This window comes from Somniosus microcephalus, chromosome 7 (genome assembly GCF_052327205.1).
Source record: "Somniosus microcephalus isolate GS21.2 chromosome 7, FLI_Smic_1.0, whole genome shotgun sequence".
NCBI classification, from domain to species: domain Eukaryota; kingdom Metazoa; phylum Chordata; class Chondrichthyes; order Squaliformes; family Somniosidae; genus Somniosus; species Somniosus microcephalus.
The window spans coordinates 91,515,194-91,535,050 of NC_140993.1; the positions used below are offsets into that span (position 1 = coordinate 91,515,194).

General features: G+C 44.1%; 1 protein-coding gene across 1 annotated transcript; it reads right to left on the minus strand.

Moving 5' to 3' along the window:
• Nucleotides 1–1,699: 1,699 nt before the first annotated feature.
• Nucleotides 1,700–19,496, minus strand: LOC147114794 (serine/threonine-protein kinase H1-like). Its single transcript, XM_085992744.1, has 2 exons — nucleotides 18,974–19,496; nucleotides 1,700–3,096 (listed from the first exon to the last, which is right to left on the minus strand). The coding sequence occupies exons 1-2, from the start codon at nucleotides 19,198–19,200 to the stop codon at nucleotides 2,391–2,393; spliced, it is 933 nt and encodes a 310-aa protein (XP_085848870.1). The 5' UTR covers nucleotides 19,201–19,496; the 3' UTR covers nucleotides 1,700–2,390.
• Between the last annotated feature and the right edge of the window lie 361 nt (nucleotides 19,497–19,857).

Sequence of the window (19,857 nt, forward strand, 5' to 3'; positions counted from 1 at the left end):
TGGGTACGTCCGGGGCACACACAATATTAAGCCTCAGGCCTCATTTACACAAGACCCGTGACCTGCAGATGCCTGCTAGACACCCCCAGGTAGCTCGCTGGTGAAAAGAATTTCAATTTTGGGCTGCTGTGTAGTGGCCTTCAGGTAGATCCTGGGATGCCGACTGTCATTGCCAACGATGCTTTGTACTGGTTAGTGAGAAGTAGGATTTGTGAGTTTGCAAGGCTAGATCCCTCTGAGGATTTTCCCACCTGCCTCACAATCACAAGAATTCAAGAAATGTCAATATTTATTAACTTATCAAGTTAAATTTGAATAAAAGCTAAAGGCGGAATTTAAAGCTGTGTCCCTGCGTCCCCGCCAACGAGGGTCCAGCACTCTACCATTATGTTGCCAGCTAAGGAACAAAGCATCTCCAAATCATCTTAATTTATAAAAATTGATTCTTTTACCTTATTATTTTTATGTTCTCACAGATAACAAGGTGGTATTCAATCTTTTAATGTATATTCAATCTGCATTATAAGATGGTGCTTGGAAGACAGCCAAAGCTCAGTTATAACGAGCAAAATTACATCCCTACTAAACAACATTGGCCCAGAAAGATCTGGAAAAATCTGTGACTAGATCGGAGGACTCCCAGGAGGCGCAGAGTTCCGTTGCTAGGCCTCTCCAAACTGCTGGTGTGCAGGGCCCACGTATCCCAGAGGCACAGGCAGTTCGCAGCATCCCTGGGATCACGTGGGCCATGGGGAGCCAATCAGAGAAGGGAATCTCCCTTCATACATTTGACAGGAAGACCTGTCAAATATATGAATGGAAACCACCACCAAAACATAGTAAAACTTTAAATACATTTTTTTTTAAAAATCACATTTTTAAAATGACTTTAAATTACATAAATCAAGTATGTTAAACAAAAAATTTATTTTTTGGAAAAAAATTAAAGTTTTTAACGGGGCTAAAAATAAACTTACCTTTCTTTAAAGTATTTTTAAATGATAAATCAGTGGAATTTTTTTTTTTTTTTTTTACTTTTTTCATCTCTTATCCTGGTAAAAGCAGGCCTTACATCTGCTTTTCCAGGCGCAAGAATTGTAAGTGTTTTCTGCGGGTGGAGGATCTCCAAAAAACGGAACTCTCCCCCCCGCCCCCCGAAGAGGCCCTGCTCCAGCGCAGCCGGAGGATCTGTCAAGAGCTTTCTTGACAGATCAGAAATGCTGGTTTCCAGCGCATGCACAGTGCATGCCTAAAACCGGCATTTCCGTTGGCCCTACGGGTGAGTACACAGCGCGTACACACCCGTAGGGAACGGAATTTCTGCCTCAATGTTGAACAATGCCAGCATTTTCAAAATCCACATAAGTAAAAGATGTCTGATGAAAGGCCATCGACGTGAAACGTTAACTCTGTTTTTCTCTTCACAGATGTTGCCTGACCTGCTGAGTATTTCCAGCATTTTCTGTTTTTATTTCAGATTTAAAGCATCTGCAGTATTTTGCTTTTGTAAGTAAAAAATATATTCAGATAATTCAGTACTGTAAATACCCTGGGATTGATATTGTAAATCCTGACACTTAGGCAATACTTATATAGTGAAATGAGGATGCTGTAAACATCAGCATTTTAAGAAAAAAGCAAATATCCAAGAGTGTGGCCTGGATTTTCCTCCCAATTACCCCTGTTTTTTGGGAGGTCCCATAGTGGATAATAGAGGAAAATGAGGCAAGAAAACCTGTTGAATTCCTAGTTTTAAAAATGTCTGTTGGAATTTTCCTCTGCTCCCTCCCTGGAATCTCACTAATTACTAGCCCCACTGTATGTAAATGATGGAGGGTGGGGCTTGGTCCCATGTCTTATTTCCCTCAATGACCACTCTTGCTCCACCTCCCTGGAAAATCGCCTTTATCGAAGAGGCATTCAGAATTGTTTGTTGGTGGGAGCCAGGTGATAAGTGTAGTAAAGGCCATCAGGTAGCTTTCTGTCATTTTCTTTATTTGCTGTTCAGTCCTGCTGCTTCCTACCCCTCCCCAGAAGGATTATTTGCAGCAGGGACTTTGGCTTCCACAATTTCTGTTTCATGAACTTGCTGGCCTGTCTCTTTAAGCTGCTGCAGCGAGTGAAATGCTCAGCCCAATATTTTTCTCCCTCAGTGCCGGACGCCCAATGGGCAATAGAGATAATGCCGAGGGCAGACCCTGCATTTGTAATTAACCCTGACCCCCAGAAACCCAAACCTACCGCACTTCTGACAAGAAACCAACTGATGAGGATTTGTATGTACAAGAATGTTACAAGAGAGGTGTCTGTAAGGAGTTGGAAAGTGAATTGCAAAAGAACTTGTAAATGAGAAGTTTACCTTTAAGCTTTAAAAACTTGTAAAATGAACGTTACAACCTTGAACAAATTATTCCACAAGCTTCACCTACCTCACCTACATAACTGTATTTGCACTTGAGAATCATCCTGTAAAGCCTTGTCCGGTTTTCATCCTCAAATGGCATAGTTCCACTAAGCAAAATATAGGAGATCACACCTAAAGCCCACATATCTACTGCATTGGTGTAAGGTTTTCTCAACAGGATCTCTGGTGCAATGTACTCTGGTGTGCCACAAGTGGTCCTCATGGACCAGTCTCCACCTTTATTCCCAGAATTGGCTAGTCCAAAATCAGTGATGAGGATCTTGGAGTCTGATCCTGGGTGATAGTAAAGTAGATTTTCTGGTTTCAAATCTCTGTGTGTAATCCCCAAGGTATGTAAGTATTTGACCCCATCTAAAACCATCTGCAGTACTCTAGTAGCATCTCTCTCTGTAAATGATCCTTTGGCAATGACGCGGTCAAAAAGTTCTCCACCAGTAGCCAGTTCCATCACCATGTAAATACGGTCTTGGGTCTCAAAGACCTCGATCAGCTGGATGATGTTGCGGTGGCTCACCCTCCTAAGCACATTAAGCTCTGACTCGCACACCTCCTTTCCTTCTTTAGCCTTGGTCTCAATCATTTTGATGGCAAAGGGCTGTTTGGTGGCTCTGTGTTCAACTCTTACCACCCTGCTGAAGCTCCCTCTTCCAATAAGAGCCTTGATGTCATACCTGATGAAGATGAATAATACAGATTTGTCAAGATTGGTCACCAATATAGATAGAATGCCTTTAAAATGCAGTAGTTTCAAAATTCCAAATGACAAGATGCCATTGAGGTTTAAGTCTAATGCAAACATCAATGTCGAGCTATGTTTGTGCTATTAGATCACTAAATATAGTAGGTAAGACGACAATAACAAAGTCAAAGGTGCAAGTTTTACATAGATTTCTTAACAGAAACTATTTATTTAATAAGAATTATAACTATTTTAATACCTAAGTTTAATCCGTACTGACTACATTTATCTATTCAATCAATGTGCATATTATTGGAAAAACAGCAGATAAGTCATTAAGGGAAGTATGTCAAATATCAAATGGAGAGCACTTGTGAACCTACAACATACACTGCAGCTCATATCGCACTAAGAAAATATGCAAATTAATTTAGAGGTATGTGTATATGTAACAGTATAGAGGCAAATAAGATAACTTATTTATTTTCCAAGATATACTCCCTGTCAGCATTACTGCCCACTGGGAGTGCCAGATCGCAGATTCACTTTTATAAAGTTTGAGGCATTTGTGTCTCAACATAGATTATAATTTTAATTGTTCATTGGCTGATCAACTGTAAACAATACCCTGAGGTACTGTGAATCTGCCTATCTTGTGCATTGAATCTGTGAGCGTGCCACTTACCTCTTCCTTCTCCAAGTGATAGTTACTAGTTGGACAACCAACAAGCATGGGTTTGAGTCCTCACTAGATGAACAGCAGGTACCAGGAATTCCTCACTAGTGGCACAATTCACCATAAAATGTATGAGTGCATTGCTGTTATCCTCCTGACCACAGCATGATTACACACCATACTTCAACAAATGGCAGATCCACCAGCATAGTCCTGCCTCTCTGCAACCCAATAATGATAGGCTCCAAACCTTGGATATATGAATGTGTATTCTCATATCTGGATTCCAGGTAACACCTTCCAGCAGCTGTTGTCCAAAGTCTCAGCTCAATTATATAACTATATCTCAGTGATACAAGATATCTTCCTTCACCGTGCTAGCCACCTTGATGTTCCAGATATCCACGTCTAATGCTTTCTAATTTACTTATCACCAACTGCTTGATCCAGATTCTCATGTGATGTGCTTTAGTAACCAGTTGTGCCACTGTAAGGACAACTCCCCTGCCAGGATACGTAGTGACAGTTTGGTGTAAGCTGGAATCCTCCCTCCCTGCAACCATTCCTGCTTTTTCCCAAAAATCCTGGATCATAAGCATGGGCCAAAGGAAGCCCTTCTACTGTATACCGAGGAGATCTGAGCTATGAAGAAGAACTGTTTAGACTTGTCTTATAAACCACAAGGTTAACCTGTATCATGATTTTGCTGTCAATGAAGAACAACATCTGATATTGATATAGTGCCATTAACGTAGTAATACATCCCAAGATGCTTCACAGAGGCGATATCAGACAAAAATGGATGTGGACCAGAAATTAAGATATTGGGAGGAATGACCAAAAGCTCGATCAAAGAAATGGGCTTTAAGAAGAGTCTTAAAGGAAGACTAGGAGGTGGAGAGGCAGAAAGGGAATTCCAGACATGCGGCCTAGACAGCTGAAGGCACCGCCATCAACAAAGGAACAGAGAGGGGGGATGCACAACAGGCTATAATCAGGGAAGCAGTCAGTTTGGGTGGGGGGGTAGGGCTGGAAGAGGTTACAGAGATAGTGACAGGAAAGGCCATGAAGTGATTTAAACACAAAGATGAGAATTTTAAATTAGAAGCATTGGAGGTCCAGGAGCCAATATAGGTCAGCAAGGCCTGGAGTGAGGGTGAACAGGACTAGGTGCGGGTGAAAGATGAAAAAGACCAAAGTGGCCTTCACCCCATCTCAGTGCAGTCCCAAAGGACTATGTCCAGTATGACGTTGCCATCTGATGCCCCTTGTTTCTTACAATCTATTCCCTTGAGATCCTGATGAATGAAGGCTATTCATCCCATTAAAGCACATAGCTCCAAAATCCTAGCTCTCACTTCATAGCATCAATTATATTTTGAGTAACATCACTTAATGTTAAATATATATTATTAAAAGAAAATCTCCCACCATGGAGCTTTGCCTGCTGGGAGTCCATATTGTGAATTTGGCAGGTGCCCTCACAATTTTCTATCTATTCATTTTAAATGATGGAAAATAATGTGGAATGCATACACTTCAATTCCTAATATTTAGTTCTAGCAGGTGAAGCTCGCACTGGGAGTGTAAATTAGTAAAATGACCCCCTAAATGTCTGCTTTTGAATCTGTGGAATGAATCTAAGGTAGGCCTTAGAGTGGTGTGTACATCAACTATAATGGCGCTCGGTGCTGATTCTTGAATCCCACCAGACTGGCTATTAGATTCATCCAAGGAGTTCTGACTGGGTTCACCATTCTGAATTCCTTGAGAAGCGTGACTCATTTTATATCAGTGTAACAATGACAACAACAACCACAACAACTTGCATTTATATAGCACCTTTAACGTAGCAAAACGTCCCAAAGTGCATCACAGGAGCGATTATTAAACAAAATTTGACACTGAGCCACATAAGGAGATATTAGGACAGCTGACCAAAAGCTTGGACAAAGAGGTAGGTTTTAAGGAGCGTCTTAAAGAAGGAGAGAGAGGCGGAGAGGATTAGGGAGGGAATTCCAGAGCTTAGGGCCTTGGCAGCTGAAGACATGGCCATCGATGTACTCAGCAGACTGATTATTCAGGCAAGATGCTCAGCTTGCTGATGTCAGCTTTGTTGCTTACTGTTGCAAACATATCATTTTCAATGTCCAGTTGGTATGGAGTAGACTGCAAATTCATATAAGCATTCAGAATGTCCCAAGAATACTCTTCCACTGTTTTTGGCTGTGGGGGTAGGTGGATTAATGCTCCAACTTCTGACCATTTTGCTAGTGTTTCCCTTGACCTCTTGCAGACCGATCGTCTGCAGTCCTGCATCTTTTTCGAGGTGAATCTATGGCTTTTGTTTCCATCTCTTTGTCTTCCTCAGAATCATTGGAATCTTCTTTCTCCTTCTCAGAAAACACAATTGGTTCATACCCTTAAAAGTTATGTGTGAGATGGAATTTGGATCTGTGCCCATTCATATCTGTGAAAATATGAACGCAGAAATTATGGTCCATTTGATTTATAATTCTAATTTCTGTTCACATTTGTTAAAAATTGTAAAAGAAAAGCAACAGATGTTGATTTTGTTTTGTAAGAAGTTCAATATAAAAAGTAATGTTGTCACCTGTCTCAAGTCAACCTACACTGCAATAGTTAGGCCGCAATTATAGAGTACTGTGTGCAGGTTTGCAGACCCCAATTTTTAAAGGATATTAAAGACACAGAGAGTATACGGCATAGATTCGCCAGGATGAGAAACTATAGTTATGAAGGATGACTTGAGATACTGGTACTATTTCCACTGGAGTAGTGAAGGCTAAGAGGAGATTTATTTAAAGTTTTTAAAGTGATGAAGGATTTTAATAGGCTGAATAGGAAAAAGAGTATTTCCTCTGGCAATGAGGTTAACAACAAGGGTTCATCAATTTAAAATTGGAATTAAGGGAATGAGCAGAGAGGTTAGGAGGAATTTCTTTACACAAGGAGTTGTTAGAGTATGAAATGTGTTGTCAAAAGGAATAGTTGAGGCAGAGACTGCATTGTATCTGTACAAATTGAATAACACATTATCGATCCATTCTATAAATATTTTAAATAAGCTTACCAGAATCAGGAGAGTCAGCTGATTGTGTCTCTTCCTTCCTCAAATTGTGGAAAATGAGGGCAACACTCCATTCTGCTGCTGTCAACATTTTTCAGGATAAAGCTCCAGCCTTTGCTTTTTATCTCCTCAAGCTTGTTCTGGGTCATGATGAATCTAACCACCCCTTTTACATCCATTGAACCTCTTCTCGTACTTATCTGTAGGCCTGGTGACATTGGATACCTTGTTGACTATATTTGTATCCATTTCAGCCCACACATTTTAATAATATGTGCTGATATAGTTAGGGACTTTTTTTTGGCAAATCCCTTTACAGAAAATGTAAATTGTCTCTCCCTGAAGTGTAGCTCCCAAGTGGTTTAAGTGTACAGATGATATACGACCACCAGATTAACAAACGTCAAGTGCTCTGTTGCCAGTTGTTATTTCATCTAGTTTACCATAAAATGGCTTAAACTCACTGTCACTGGTAAATTTCCATGTAGGATAGTGCTATAGTTAAGGATTGGAGGCATATAAATGAACTGTTTACATTTATTTAACATAAAAAATGCCCCTTTCTGCCTCCATGCAGGACCATTGGCAGAATTGCTGGAGCTGTGAATGGATATATACTGGAGCATTCGTGATGCTGAGTACGTCGTGGATATCACGTTTAATCAGTTGGTCACACCGCAGGTAAAGGCTGCACAGGCAGGAAGGGAATGGGTGACCACCAGGCAGAGTAGTAGGCGCAGGCAGATAGTGCAGGGGTCCCCTGTGGCCATCCCCCTCTCAAACAGATATACCAATTTGGATATTGTTGAGGGAGATGGCTTATCGGGGGAAGGCAGCAGCAGCCAACTTCCTGGCACCATGGGTGGTTCTGCTGCACAGGGCGGGAGGAAAAAGAGCGGGAGAGCTATAGTGATAGGGGATTCTATTGTAAGGGGAATAGATAGGTGTTTCTGCGGCCGCAAACAAGACTCCAGGATGGTATGTTGCCTTCCTGGTGCAAGGGTCAAGGATGTCTCGGAGCAGCTGCAGGGCATTCTGGAGGGGGAGGGTGAACAGCCAGTTGTCGTGGTGCATATAGGTACCAATGATATAGGTAAAAACCGGGATGAGGTCCTAAAAGCTGAATATAGGGAGTTAGGAGGTAAATTAAAAAATAGGACCTCAAAGGTAGTAATCTCAGGATTGCTACCAGTGCCACGTGCTAGTCAGAGTAGAAATAGAAGGATATTTCAGATGAATACGTAGCTAGGGGAATGGTGCAAGGGGGAGGGATTCAAATTCCTGGGACATTGGAATCGGTTCTGGGGAAGGTGGGACAAGTACAAACTGGACGGTTTGCACCTGGGCAGGACCGGGACTGATGTCCTAGGGGGAGTGTTTGCTAGGGCTGTTGGGGAGGGTTTAAACTAAAATGGCAGGGGTTTGGGAACCTGTGCAGGGAGACAGAGGAAAGGGAAGCAAGGATAGAAGCATAAGACAGGAAGGAGAAAAGCAAAAGTGGCAGTCAGAGAAATCAATGGTTTAAATCAAACATGACCACAGTAAATAATAATTATAAAAGGTCTAAGAGTGTTAAAAAAACAAGCCTGAAGGCTTTGCGTCTTAATGCGAGGAGCATTCGTAATAAGGTGGATGAATTAGCTGCGCAAATAGATGTAAATGGATATTATATAATTGGGATTACAGAGACATGGCTCCAGGGTGACCAAGGCTGAGAATTCAACATCTAGGGGTATTCAATATTCAGGAAGGACAGGCAAAAAGGAAAAGGAGGTGGGGTAGCACTGCTGGTTAAAGAGGATATTAACACAATAGTAAGGAAGGATATTAGCTCTGATGATGTGGAATCTGTATGGGTAGAGCTGAGAAATACCAAGGGGCAGAAAACACTAGTGAGAGTTGTATAGAGACCCCCAATCAGTAATGCTGAGGTTGGGGATGGCATTAAACAGGAAATTAGAGATGCGTGCAATAAGGGCAGAGCAGTTATCATGGGTGACTTTAATCTACATATAGATTGGGCTAACCAAATTAGTAGCAATACTGTGGAGGAGGAATTCCTGGAGTGTATACGGGATGGTTTCCTGCACCAATATGTCGAGGAACCAACTAGAGATCAGGCCATCTTAGACTGGGTATTATGTAATGAGAAAGAATTAATTAGCAGTCTTGTTGTGCGAGGCCCCTTGGGGCGGAGTGATCATAATATGATAGAATATGGAGAGTGAAGTATTTGACTCAGAGACTAGGGTCCTGAATTTAAATAAAGGAAACTACGATGGTATGAGGCGCGGGTTGGCTAAGATGGATTGGGGAACGTAACTTAAAGGGTTGACGGTGGATAGGCAATGGCAAACATTTAAAGATCACATGGATGAACTACAGAATTTGTTCATCCGTGCTTGGCATAAAAATAAAACAAAAAAGGTGACTCAACTGTGGCTAACAAGGGAAATTAGGGATAGCATAAGATCCAAGGAGAGGACATATAAATTGACCAGAAAAAGCAGCAAACCTGAGGATTGGGAGCAGTTTAGGATTCAGCAAAGGAGGACAAAGGGATTAGTTAAGAGGGGGAAAATAGTGTATGAGAGTAAGCTTGCAGGGAACATAAAAACTGACTGTAAAAGCTTCTATAGATATGTGAAGAGAAAAATATTGGTGAAGTCAAGCGTAGGTCCCTTGCAGTCAGAATCAGGGGAACTTATAATGGGGAACAAAGGAAAGGCAGACCAATTAAATACATACTTTGGTTCTGTTTTCAAAAAGGAGGACACAAATAACCTCCCAGAGATGTCAGGAACATAGGGGCTAATGAGAGGGAGGAACTGAATGAAATCAGTATTTGTAGGGAAATGGTGTTAGAGAAATTGATGGAATTGAAGGCCGATAAATCCCCAGGGCCTGATAATCTACATCCTAGGGTACTTAAGGAAATGGCCCTAGAAATAGTAGATGCATTGCTGGTCATCTTCCAAAATTCTATAGACTCTGGAACAGTTCCCATGGATTGGAGGGCAGCTAATGTAACCCCACTATTTAAAAAAGGTGGATAGAGAAAATGGGTAATTATGGACCGGTAAGCCTGACATCAGTAGTGGGGAAAATGCTAGAGTCCATTATAAAAGATGTAATAGCAGAGCACTTGGAAAACAGTGACAGGATTGGACAAAGTCAACATGGATTTACAAAAGGTAAATCGTGCTTGACTAATCTACTGAAATTTTTTGAGGATGTAACTGGTAGAATAGATAAGGGAGAACCAGTGGATGTGGTGTATTTGGACTTTCAGAAGGCTTTCAATAAGGTCCCGCAGAAGAGATTAGCGTGTAAAGTTAAAGCACATGGAATTGGGGGTAAGGTACTGACTTGGATAGAGAACTGGTTGGCAGGCAGGAAGCAAAGATTTGGAATAAATGGGTCTTTTTCCGAGTGGCAGGCAGTGACTAGTGGGGTACCGCAGGGATCGGTGCTAGGACCCCAGCTATTCACAATATATATTAATGATTTAGACGAGGGAATTGGATGTACTATCTCCAAGTTTGCTGACGACACAAAGCTAGGTGGGCGTGTGTGCTGTGAGGAGGATGCCGAGAAACTCCAGTGACATGAATCAGTCATTCATGAAAGAAAGACTTATGAAATAATACTGAGCAGCCTACGGGCGGCGCTGTCCAGGGAGATTATAAATACTCGGGCACGGGCCCAGCTTGCGCAGGACATTCTTAACAGGAACTAGTGAAGGACACAACTAGACCTCCATGTTGTAAAACAGTTGATTAAAGCTTTGTTTAACGCTTAGACCAAGTGCCGAGTAGTTTTTTTTACATCATCCAGTATGATTTGGACAGGTTGGGTGATTGGGCAGATGCAGTATAATGTGGAAAAATTCAAAGTTATCCACTTTGGTGGCAAAAACATAAGGCAGATTATTATCTGAACGGCAATAGATTGTGAGAAGGGGAAGTGCAACGAGACCTGGGTGTCCTTGTGCACCAGTCACTGAAGGTAAGCATGCAGGTGCAGCAGGCGGTTAAGAAGGCAAATGGTATGTTGGCCTTCATAGTGAGAGGATTCGAGTACAGGAGCAAGTATGTCTTGCTGCAGTTGTACAGGGCCTTGGTGAGACCATACCTTGAGTATTGTGTGCAGTTTTGGTCACCTTATCTGAGGAAGGATGTTCTTGCCATAGAGTGGGTGCAGGAATGACGTATGAGGAGAGATTGGGTCGATTGGGCTTATACTCACTGGAGTTTAGAAGAATGAGAGGGTATCTCATTCAAACTTATAAAATTCTAACAGGACTAGACAGACTAGATGCAGGAAGGATGTTCCCGATGGCAGGGGAGTCCAGAACCAGGGGTCATAGTCTAAAGATAAGGGGTAAGCCATTTAAGACAGAGATGAGGAGGAATTTCTTCACCCAGAGAGTGGTGAACCTGTGGAATTCTCTACCACAAAAGGCAGTTGAGGCCAATTCATTAAATATATTCAAGAAGGAGTTAGATATATTTCTTAAGGCTAAAGGGATCAAGGGATATAGGGAGAAAGCAGGGACAGGGTACTGAATTTGGATGATCAGCCATGATCTCATTAAATGGCGGAGCAGGCTCGAGGGGCCGAATGGCCTACTCCTGCTCCTATTTTCTATGTTTGACTGTGGGAAAATCTGCCATTTTTGATTGTTAATTTCTACTAAAACAACATTTAATCCATTATGAATTATTTCCCCTTAATTGCTTTGAGTTCATAAGTCAAACACATTTCAGTCAAGTATAGTGTCACAGGTTGTACTCTATAATTCTAATAATTCTAAGGTAGCTGGCAGGTATAATGATGAATTGTGAACAAATGAGCTTAAAAGTGAGACGAGCAAAAAAGTTGTTTATCATCTGACTTACATATAACAGGTCTATCTACAGCAGTCCTATCTACAGGAGCACTTAACTGAGGTAAAGATTCCATACATGAAATTTTAAAAAAAAATGGCAACATTATACTTCGCATATATATTTTCAGCTACTCCGTCTCCTTCTGCCAATTCCTCCACTGTCCCACCCACAGATCATTCTGTAGTTGAGAGTCGGTAAGAGAACTGCTGCCAGGGCTCTGCCACTTCATAAGTGGCTGCTCGGAGGTGTGTGAAAGTGAAGTGGAGTGACTCACTCACCAAGGTTCTCTCACTTTACAAAATGCCTTCCCACTCTGTAGTGTATGTAACGTTCCACCTTTAAGAGAACTATTTTAAGGGTTGCACTACTTTATCTTGGCTACTGTATACTGTAATACCGGTGGTGACCACACTGGTATATAAGTGCTGTGTAAGGATTTATTGGGCAGATTCGCCCTGACCTTCGAGTAGTAAAGTCCTGTTAAAGTTACTCTTGTAGTCTGTGTATTAATTCACCATACAACCCACCGACTTTACAGTGGCGACGAGTTCGATCTTACCCTGCGGCAGCGATACATCCGAAGCAGTTAACGAGCGTCGAGAGGAGGCACCCGCCCTCGTCATTCTGCTGAGAGAAGACTCGAGTCTGCAGAGCAAGGAAGAAGGAAGAATTCAGACACGAAGCCTTCCATCAGCAACAGGCAGTGATCGTCCCTTCTGCCACGGTGGTGAGTGAGCCGATCAGCCACGAGAAGCAAGTCGGCCACGTTGACTGTGAGTAGGGGGAAAATAAAAAAAAAGAACGGAGGAAGGGCGGTGAACTCGACCACGGTCGGGGGGGAAAGGAGCCGGACAGAAGTCGGGCCCAGAGGCGCTGAGACTGGGGCAGCGTGGGGCACGGAAGCCGCGGTGCAAGCGGGAACGCAGCCGGTGTGAGAGACCGGGCTACCAGCGGGAACACAGCCGGTGTGAGAGACCGGGCTACAAGCGGGTTGGGAGACGCAACAGCATCGTGAGACAGCTCGACCGCGACCGGCGAAAGGCCGGGCAGCTACCGAGGCCGCGAGGCGCTGCGACCGGGATCGTAAGGCGCGGGAAGAAATAAAAATAAGAAACCGCGGAGAACTCAGCCGCAGCCAGGGGAGGAAAGGACCGGACTGCGAGAGGGCTGGGAGGCGCGATTGGAAGCCGCTGAGGGAGAGACAGAGCCCGAGCGAGCGGGAGAGACAGAGCCGAGCGAGGGAGACCGAGGAGATTCAGCCAGCGGCTGGAACTGTTCGCCGTCAACGGGTTGTCCCCAGCGCCGGTTGCCCTGCCGAGAAAAGGGAACAAAGAACGCACTGAAGCCGGCGCGCAGGCTGCGAACCCCGAAAGCCAGCGGTCGTCGCCCGAGGGAAAAGCTTACCCCTCCCGCCAGTAGGCGGAGAAGACAGGAGCGGGAAACCGCCATTTTGAAAGTGGGTGGGGAAGAAGCCAAGCGCGGGAAACCGCCATTTTTGGAAAAAAAAAGTTAAAGAAAAATTTCGTTGTTGTTTCTCAGGAAGATTGTGAAGATGCCTAAGCGAGGCAACATCAACGAATTCAATTCTGATGTGGAAGATTGGACCACGTATGTAGAACGCATCGAGATATATTGTAAGGTCAATAAGATAGCAAATTATGATAAAGCTCTAACCTTACTAAACTCAATGGGGGCGAAGACATACGGGTTATTGAAGCATCTTCTATCACCAGCTAAACCGGTGGATCAGTCTTTCGCTAATATTGTTGCTGTTCTGAAGGGTCATGCGAACCCCACACCGCTGATGTTAGCGGAACGAGCTAAATTTTACGGGAGAACGCAACTAAAGGAGGAAAGCAACGCGAAGTACCTGGTTGAACTGCGTAGGCTAGCAAAATACTGTCAGTTTGGGGTAAATCTGACAGAGGCACTGAGAGACAAGTTCGTGTGCAGGATGTCGAAGGAAGGAACACAAAAGCGACTGCTCAAAGAGAACGATCTTACACTTGATAAGGCTGTCCTTATTGCAGCATCGCACAAAGCCGCAGCGAGAGGCACGGCGGAAATGCAGCTGAAGACAGCGGTACTCAGTGTGGATCAAATGACTTCGGGTACAACGAAATGTTACCGTTGTGGGAAGACAACACACGACCAGAACCAGTGCTGGTTTAAAAACCAGGAATGTAGAAAATGTGGCAAACTTGGTCACATAGCTAAAGTATGCCGGTCAGGAAAGAAGACCAGCAACAATAAGTCACCGCAGAAGAAGTACAGAAAGGTACATAAGGTGACTGTGAAGAGTCCAGATGAACTGAATTCGGATTCAGACCCCAACAGCAAGGAACTGGGTAGTCTGAGGATTCACAATGTGAGTAAAGAAGCTGACCGACAAACTATCTGGGTCACACTGCAGATTGCAAAAGTCCAAGTGAAGATGGAAGTGGACACCGGATCGGCGTTGACGGTCATGAATAAACAAGATTACAAAAAGTTATTCAAACATATTCCCCTACGGGATACGGAGATAGTATTGCAGACATACACGGGGCATAAAGTATACCCCATCGGAAAGATAAAAGTCAAGGTGAGACACAAGGGCAAAGATCACCAAGGAATGGACTTATATGTACTACCCGAGGGAGGTCCACCACTTCTGGGACGGGAGTGGATCAGGAAAATAAAGATAGACTGGCACTCACTAAACACAATGACGGTAGATTTCGGAAAGAAAGATGTCAAACCTGAATGGTTGTCCAGAATATTGGACGAGGCTAAAGAGGTATTCCAGCAGGGACTGGGAACACTGAGAGGAATTAAGGCAAAAATCAAGATTGCAGAACATGCAAGCCCAAAATTTTTCAAAGCCAGATCGGTACCTTACGCGATACGACCTGCTGTGGAGGCAGAACTGGAAGAGCTTGAACGTGCAGGGGTACTGTCGAAGGTGGACTGGAGTGAGTGGGCCACGCCCATTGTTCCCGTCATGAAGTCTTCATCAAGTAACAAGCCAGGGGGACCGGGGAAGGTCCGCATCTGTGGAGACTTCAAGATCACAGTTACTCTGGTGCTTCACACGGTACAATACCCGCTTCCGCGGATTGAGGATATCTTTGCTTCATTGTCTGGCGGGAAACACTTCACCAAGATAGACCTGGCACAAGCATATTTACAGATGGAGGTCGAGGAAGAGTCACGCCAGTATCTCACAATCAACACGCACAGAGGCTTGTATCGATATAATAGACTGGTTTTTGGAGTAGCTTCGGCTCCAGCAATTTGGCAGAGGGCCATGGAGCAGGTCTTACAGGGTATTCCAAGCACTCAGTGTTACTTGGACGATATCCTGATTACGGGAGAAGACGAGGAGGAACACCTCACAAATTTGAAACTGGTGCTCACCAGGTTGAAGGAATATGGCCTTCGAGTTAATCGCCAGAAATGTGAGTTCTTCCAGAAACGGATCTCGTACTGCGGTCATGTCATTGACCAAGAGGGGCTGCACAAGTCACCTGACAAGATCGAAGCGGTCGTGAAGGCCCCCGCTCCGGAAAATGTATCACAGTTGAGGTCGTTTCTGGGGTTGATTAATTATTACCATAAGTTTCTGCCAAATCTATCCACGGTGCTGCATCCGCTGAATGCTCTGTTGCGGAAAGAAGTACCATGGAAGTGGAGCGAGGACTGTAAGAAGGCCTTTCGCAGAAGCAAGGCGTTGATTACCTCTGAGGAAGTGTTGGCTCACTTCAACCCAACGCTACCTCTTCGTCTAGCTTGTGATGCTTCCCCTTATGGTATTGGAGCTGTACTCTCACACAAGTTACCAAATGGCTCGGAAAGGCCAGTCGCATTTGCGTCCCGATCATTGACCTCCGCTGAGCGAAATTATGCTCAGATAGATAGGGGGGCTCTCAGCCTTGTGTGGGGAGTAAAGAAATTCAATCATTACCTGCAGGGCAAGAAGTTTACATTGCTGACAGACCACCAGCCGTTGGTGTCCATATTCAACCCTAACAAGGCCGTTTCCACTATGACAGCACAAAGGCTACAGAGGTGGTCCGTTCTACTAGGGGCACACCAATATGACATCGAATACAAAAGGTCCAAACAGCATGGAAATGCTGATGGGTTATCGCGCCTACCGTTGCCAGTGGAAGAAGAGGCGACTACAGTGGACCCAGTGGAGATGTTCCACTCAACCATAATGGAATGTCTACCAGTAACAAATTCCATGATCGAAAAGGAAACAAGAAATGACCCGACTCTCTCACGAGTCTACGATTTAACGGTGGAGGGATGGCCAGTACATGGCGAACCAATGCTGCCAGCATTTTCGCACAGAAGAGAACAGCTGTCAGTGTGCCGAGGAACCTTGATGTGTGGATCTGGAGTGGTGATTCCACCCAAACTCCAGCAGAAAGTACTAAAGGAGCTTCACGAGGGGCATCTGGGTGGAGTGAAAATGAAGAACCTAGCCAGAGCGTTTGTGTGGTGGCCAGGTATTGATGGAGACATCGAAGAAATAACCAAGAGCTGTCTAGGATGCCAGAAGGTCCAAAACGCGCCACCACAAGCTCCTCTGCATCCATGGGAGTGGCCCTCATCTCCATGGCAAAGGGTACATATCGACTTTGCTGGTCCATTTATGGACTCAATGTTTTTAATCGCGGTGGATGCACACTCCAAGTGGCCGGAGGTAATAAAAATGTCCTCCACCACCACGGAAAAAACCATCACAGTATTAAGGACCATATTTGCCAGGAATGGGCTGCCGGAACAGATCTGTTCTGATAATGGACCGCAATTTGTGTCCGAAGAATTCAGGAAGTTCTTAAAAAGCAATGGGGTCAAGCACTATACGTCCACCCCATACCATCCCGCCACCAATGGATTAGCTGAAAGGTTTGTCCAGACCTTCAAGAAGGCCATAAAGGCCATGGGTAATGAAGACATAAATCTACAACATAAGGTAGATAACTTCTTGTTGGCGTACAGGAATGCAACACATGCGGTCACAAACCAAACTCCCGCCATGATGTTTTTCAATAGAAGAATAAGATGCCGGCTGGATTTGATTAAGCCAAACGTCAGAAGGGACATAGAGAACCGGCAATTTCAAGGCATGAATGAAAGGCCAACTAGATCCTTTCAGATAGGTCAACAAGTTTTGGCCCGGGACTACCGTACCGAGAAATGGCAGCCGGGAACTATTGGAAAAAGGCTAGGACCGTTGATGTATACCGTGGACATTGGTGAAAGCATAATAAGGCGCCATGTTGACCAGATCATAGAATCATCCACAAAGGCCCAACCTACTCCACAACTCTATACGTCTAATGTTGAAGCAGAGATACCCAGAGCATCTACCTCCGATCCGGTAATACTGGAATCCGATGAACCTGAAACGGTCCTTCAAGCCGAATCGACCTTGCCAGAAGAACCTACTACACCACCGAAAACGACTACACCACCGAGGCGTTATCCGGACAGAGTCCGGAAGCCTCCAGAGAGACTGAATCTGTGAACTGTTTCACATAAAGTTGTATATATGTTAAGATGTTATATTAATGGGAATATGTATATATTGTTAACCTAAAAAGGGAGGATTGTAGTGTATGTAACGTTCCACCTTTCAGAGAACTATTTTAAGGGTTGCACTACTTTATCTTGGCTACTGTATACTGTAATACCGGTGGTGACCACACCGGTATATAAGTGCTGTGTAAGGATTTATTGGGCAGATTCGCCCTGACCTTCGAATAGTAAAGTCCTGTTAAAGTTACTCTTGTAGTCTGTGTATTAATTCACCATATAACCCACAGACTTTACACACTCCGCCACTGCCTCACCTATAAAGTTAATTATGATTGACTTACATTTGCTTCTTGTTGAATGTGCAATTCTACATGTTCTTTCTCTTCCCTCAGTTGAAACCATTACTCATCGCACCAACTTCAACTCAAACTCATTGCTTCTTGGGACCTGAAAACTGGAACTCCTTATTTCCTTCAGTCTACCCTCCCTCATAAAAGCCATGATTTTAAAACTCAAGCTTGGGTCATCTAATCACAACCTCTTGATTTACCTTGTCTTCTCTCATTCTCTTGTCATCCTTGGTGGTGTCCTGTACTATGGGATATACCCCTTCAACTCGGAAGCTCGATGTATCTACCCCATCAAATCCGTTAATCATTTTCAATATCTCGATTAGATCACCCCTCAACCTTCTAAAATCAAGGGAATACAATCCAAGTTTATGCAGCCTGTCATCATATTTAACCCTTTTAAGGGGAATGTCAGCATAGTGGTTATGTTACTGGACTAGTAATCCAGAGGCCTGGACTAATGATCCGGAAACGTTAGTTCAAATCCCACCATGGCAGTTGGGGATTTTAAATTCAGTTAATTAAATAAATCTGGAATAAAAAGCTAGTAACAGTAATGGTGACAATGAAACTATCGGATTGTCGTAAAAAAAATCTGGTTCACTAATGTCCTTCAGGGAAGGAAATCTGCCGTCCTTACCTGTTCTGGCCTATATCCGACTCCAGACCCACAGCAATGTGGTTGACTCTCAACTACCCTCTGAATATGGCAGCTCACCACCACCTTCTCAAGGGAAATTAGGGATGGGCGATAAATGCTGGCCTTGTCAGCGACGCCCACATCCCATGAATGAATTTTTAAAAATGGGAGTAGTGTTTTTACAGTAAGTATATGGGAGAACTTGCAGTTTAGAATTAGAAAACATGTCTGTAATATGTCAGAGATTCAAATCAAGTTTGAATTATGCTACAAAAAATTTTAATCTTTCCCTTTATAGGCTCACTTACAGTTATGCAGCACAGATCAATGTTCATGCGAATTCATTCTGAATATATTTCCTTCCGTCAAAGGGAAAGCGTAGACGTGAGCGCAAGGTGGGGAACAACGAGCCTTCAAGGGAAAGGGTTAACGTTTTTAAAATGCCATTCAAATGTGGTATTTCTTTCAGAAGTACGGGCTCTCGTTTTACTGCCAACTTGCTGTACGAAGCAAAACGATTGAAGACGTGCTGTAATTTTACTGATAAAACAATGGAAATCGTTGCTCAGCAAAACAAAGAAAACTACTGGGGAAACACTAAAGTTATAACGTTGGGATAAACCTGTCGTTCCCCTCAAAACTAAGTTCGGAATGAATTCAGAATTGCTTGCCCACGGTGGCCAGTTACCTTGCTGTCACTTTCGGATCAAACTTGGCTCTGTACTTGGCCACTTTGGTTCTCCTTGCTCCATCGGGGCAGCTCCCGTCGCTTTGCCCATTGCCCACTCCCTTGGATCCCGGTTTCAGCGGCCCCTCATCGCACACCTTCGGCTTGCCCTTCACCACCGTCTTCACAAAATCCACGTAGCAGTTCCTTGGCGGCTCTGGCAGCACTTTACTCGTCCCGCAGCCCATCACTCGGACATGGTGCGGTCAACGAGCTGCCTCTGGCCGGTGCAGACCCAGCTCTACTCAGCCTGTGATCGCATACTGCTGGTAAGGCAGCCACAGGCTGGCACTCTGCATCATAGCGCTACTGCTCCCAAGCGACCCGAGAGTGAAAGAACAGCCAGCGATCCTGCAGGTGCCTTCAACATTCACCTGAACTGAAACAATGCCGAGCCCGCCCTTAACACAGGAGTGGGTGTGCCGACTGATATGACCGCAGAGAGCCCGGTCGGGATTTTTCCAACATATAAATTCGAGGATCTGATGCCACCTTTATGTCAACGTGTGGACCAACTCCATTGCCGAGCAGCACCAGACCATAATAATACCATTGTTTCCAGCATTTTCTGTTCTAATTTTAGATTTCCAGCATCTGCAGAATTTTGCTTTTATGATACCAGCAACTGGCACCAATTGGCACCATAAACGGGACAAATTGATGACACTTCCCACACCAACATCCCAACCTACACAAACTGACGCCTCACCCTATACAAATCAACACTTACACCACAACTTCCACATCACTGGCTGATATGCAGGCTGCCACTTCAATGAGTCAGCTATTTTCAGATGAACCGCTTAATCAGGGTTAATTGTCAAGTCCACATAGGAAACAGAAAA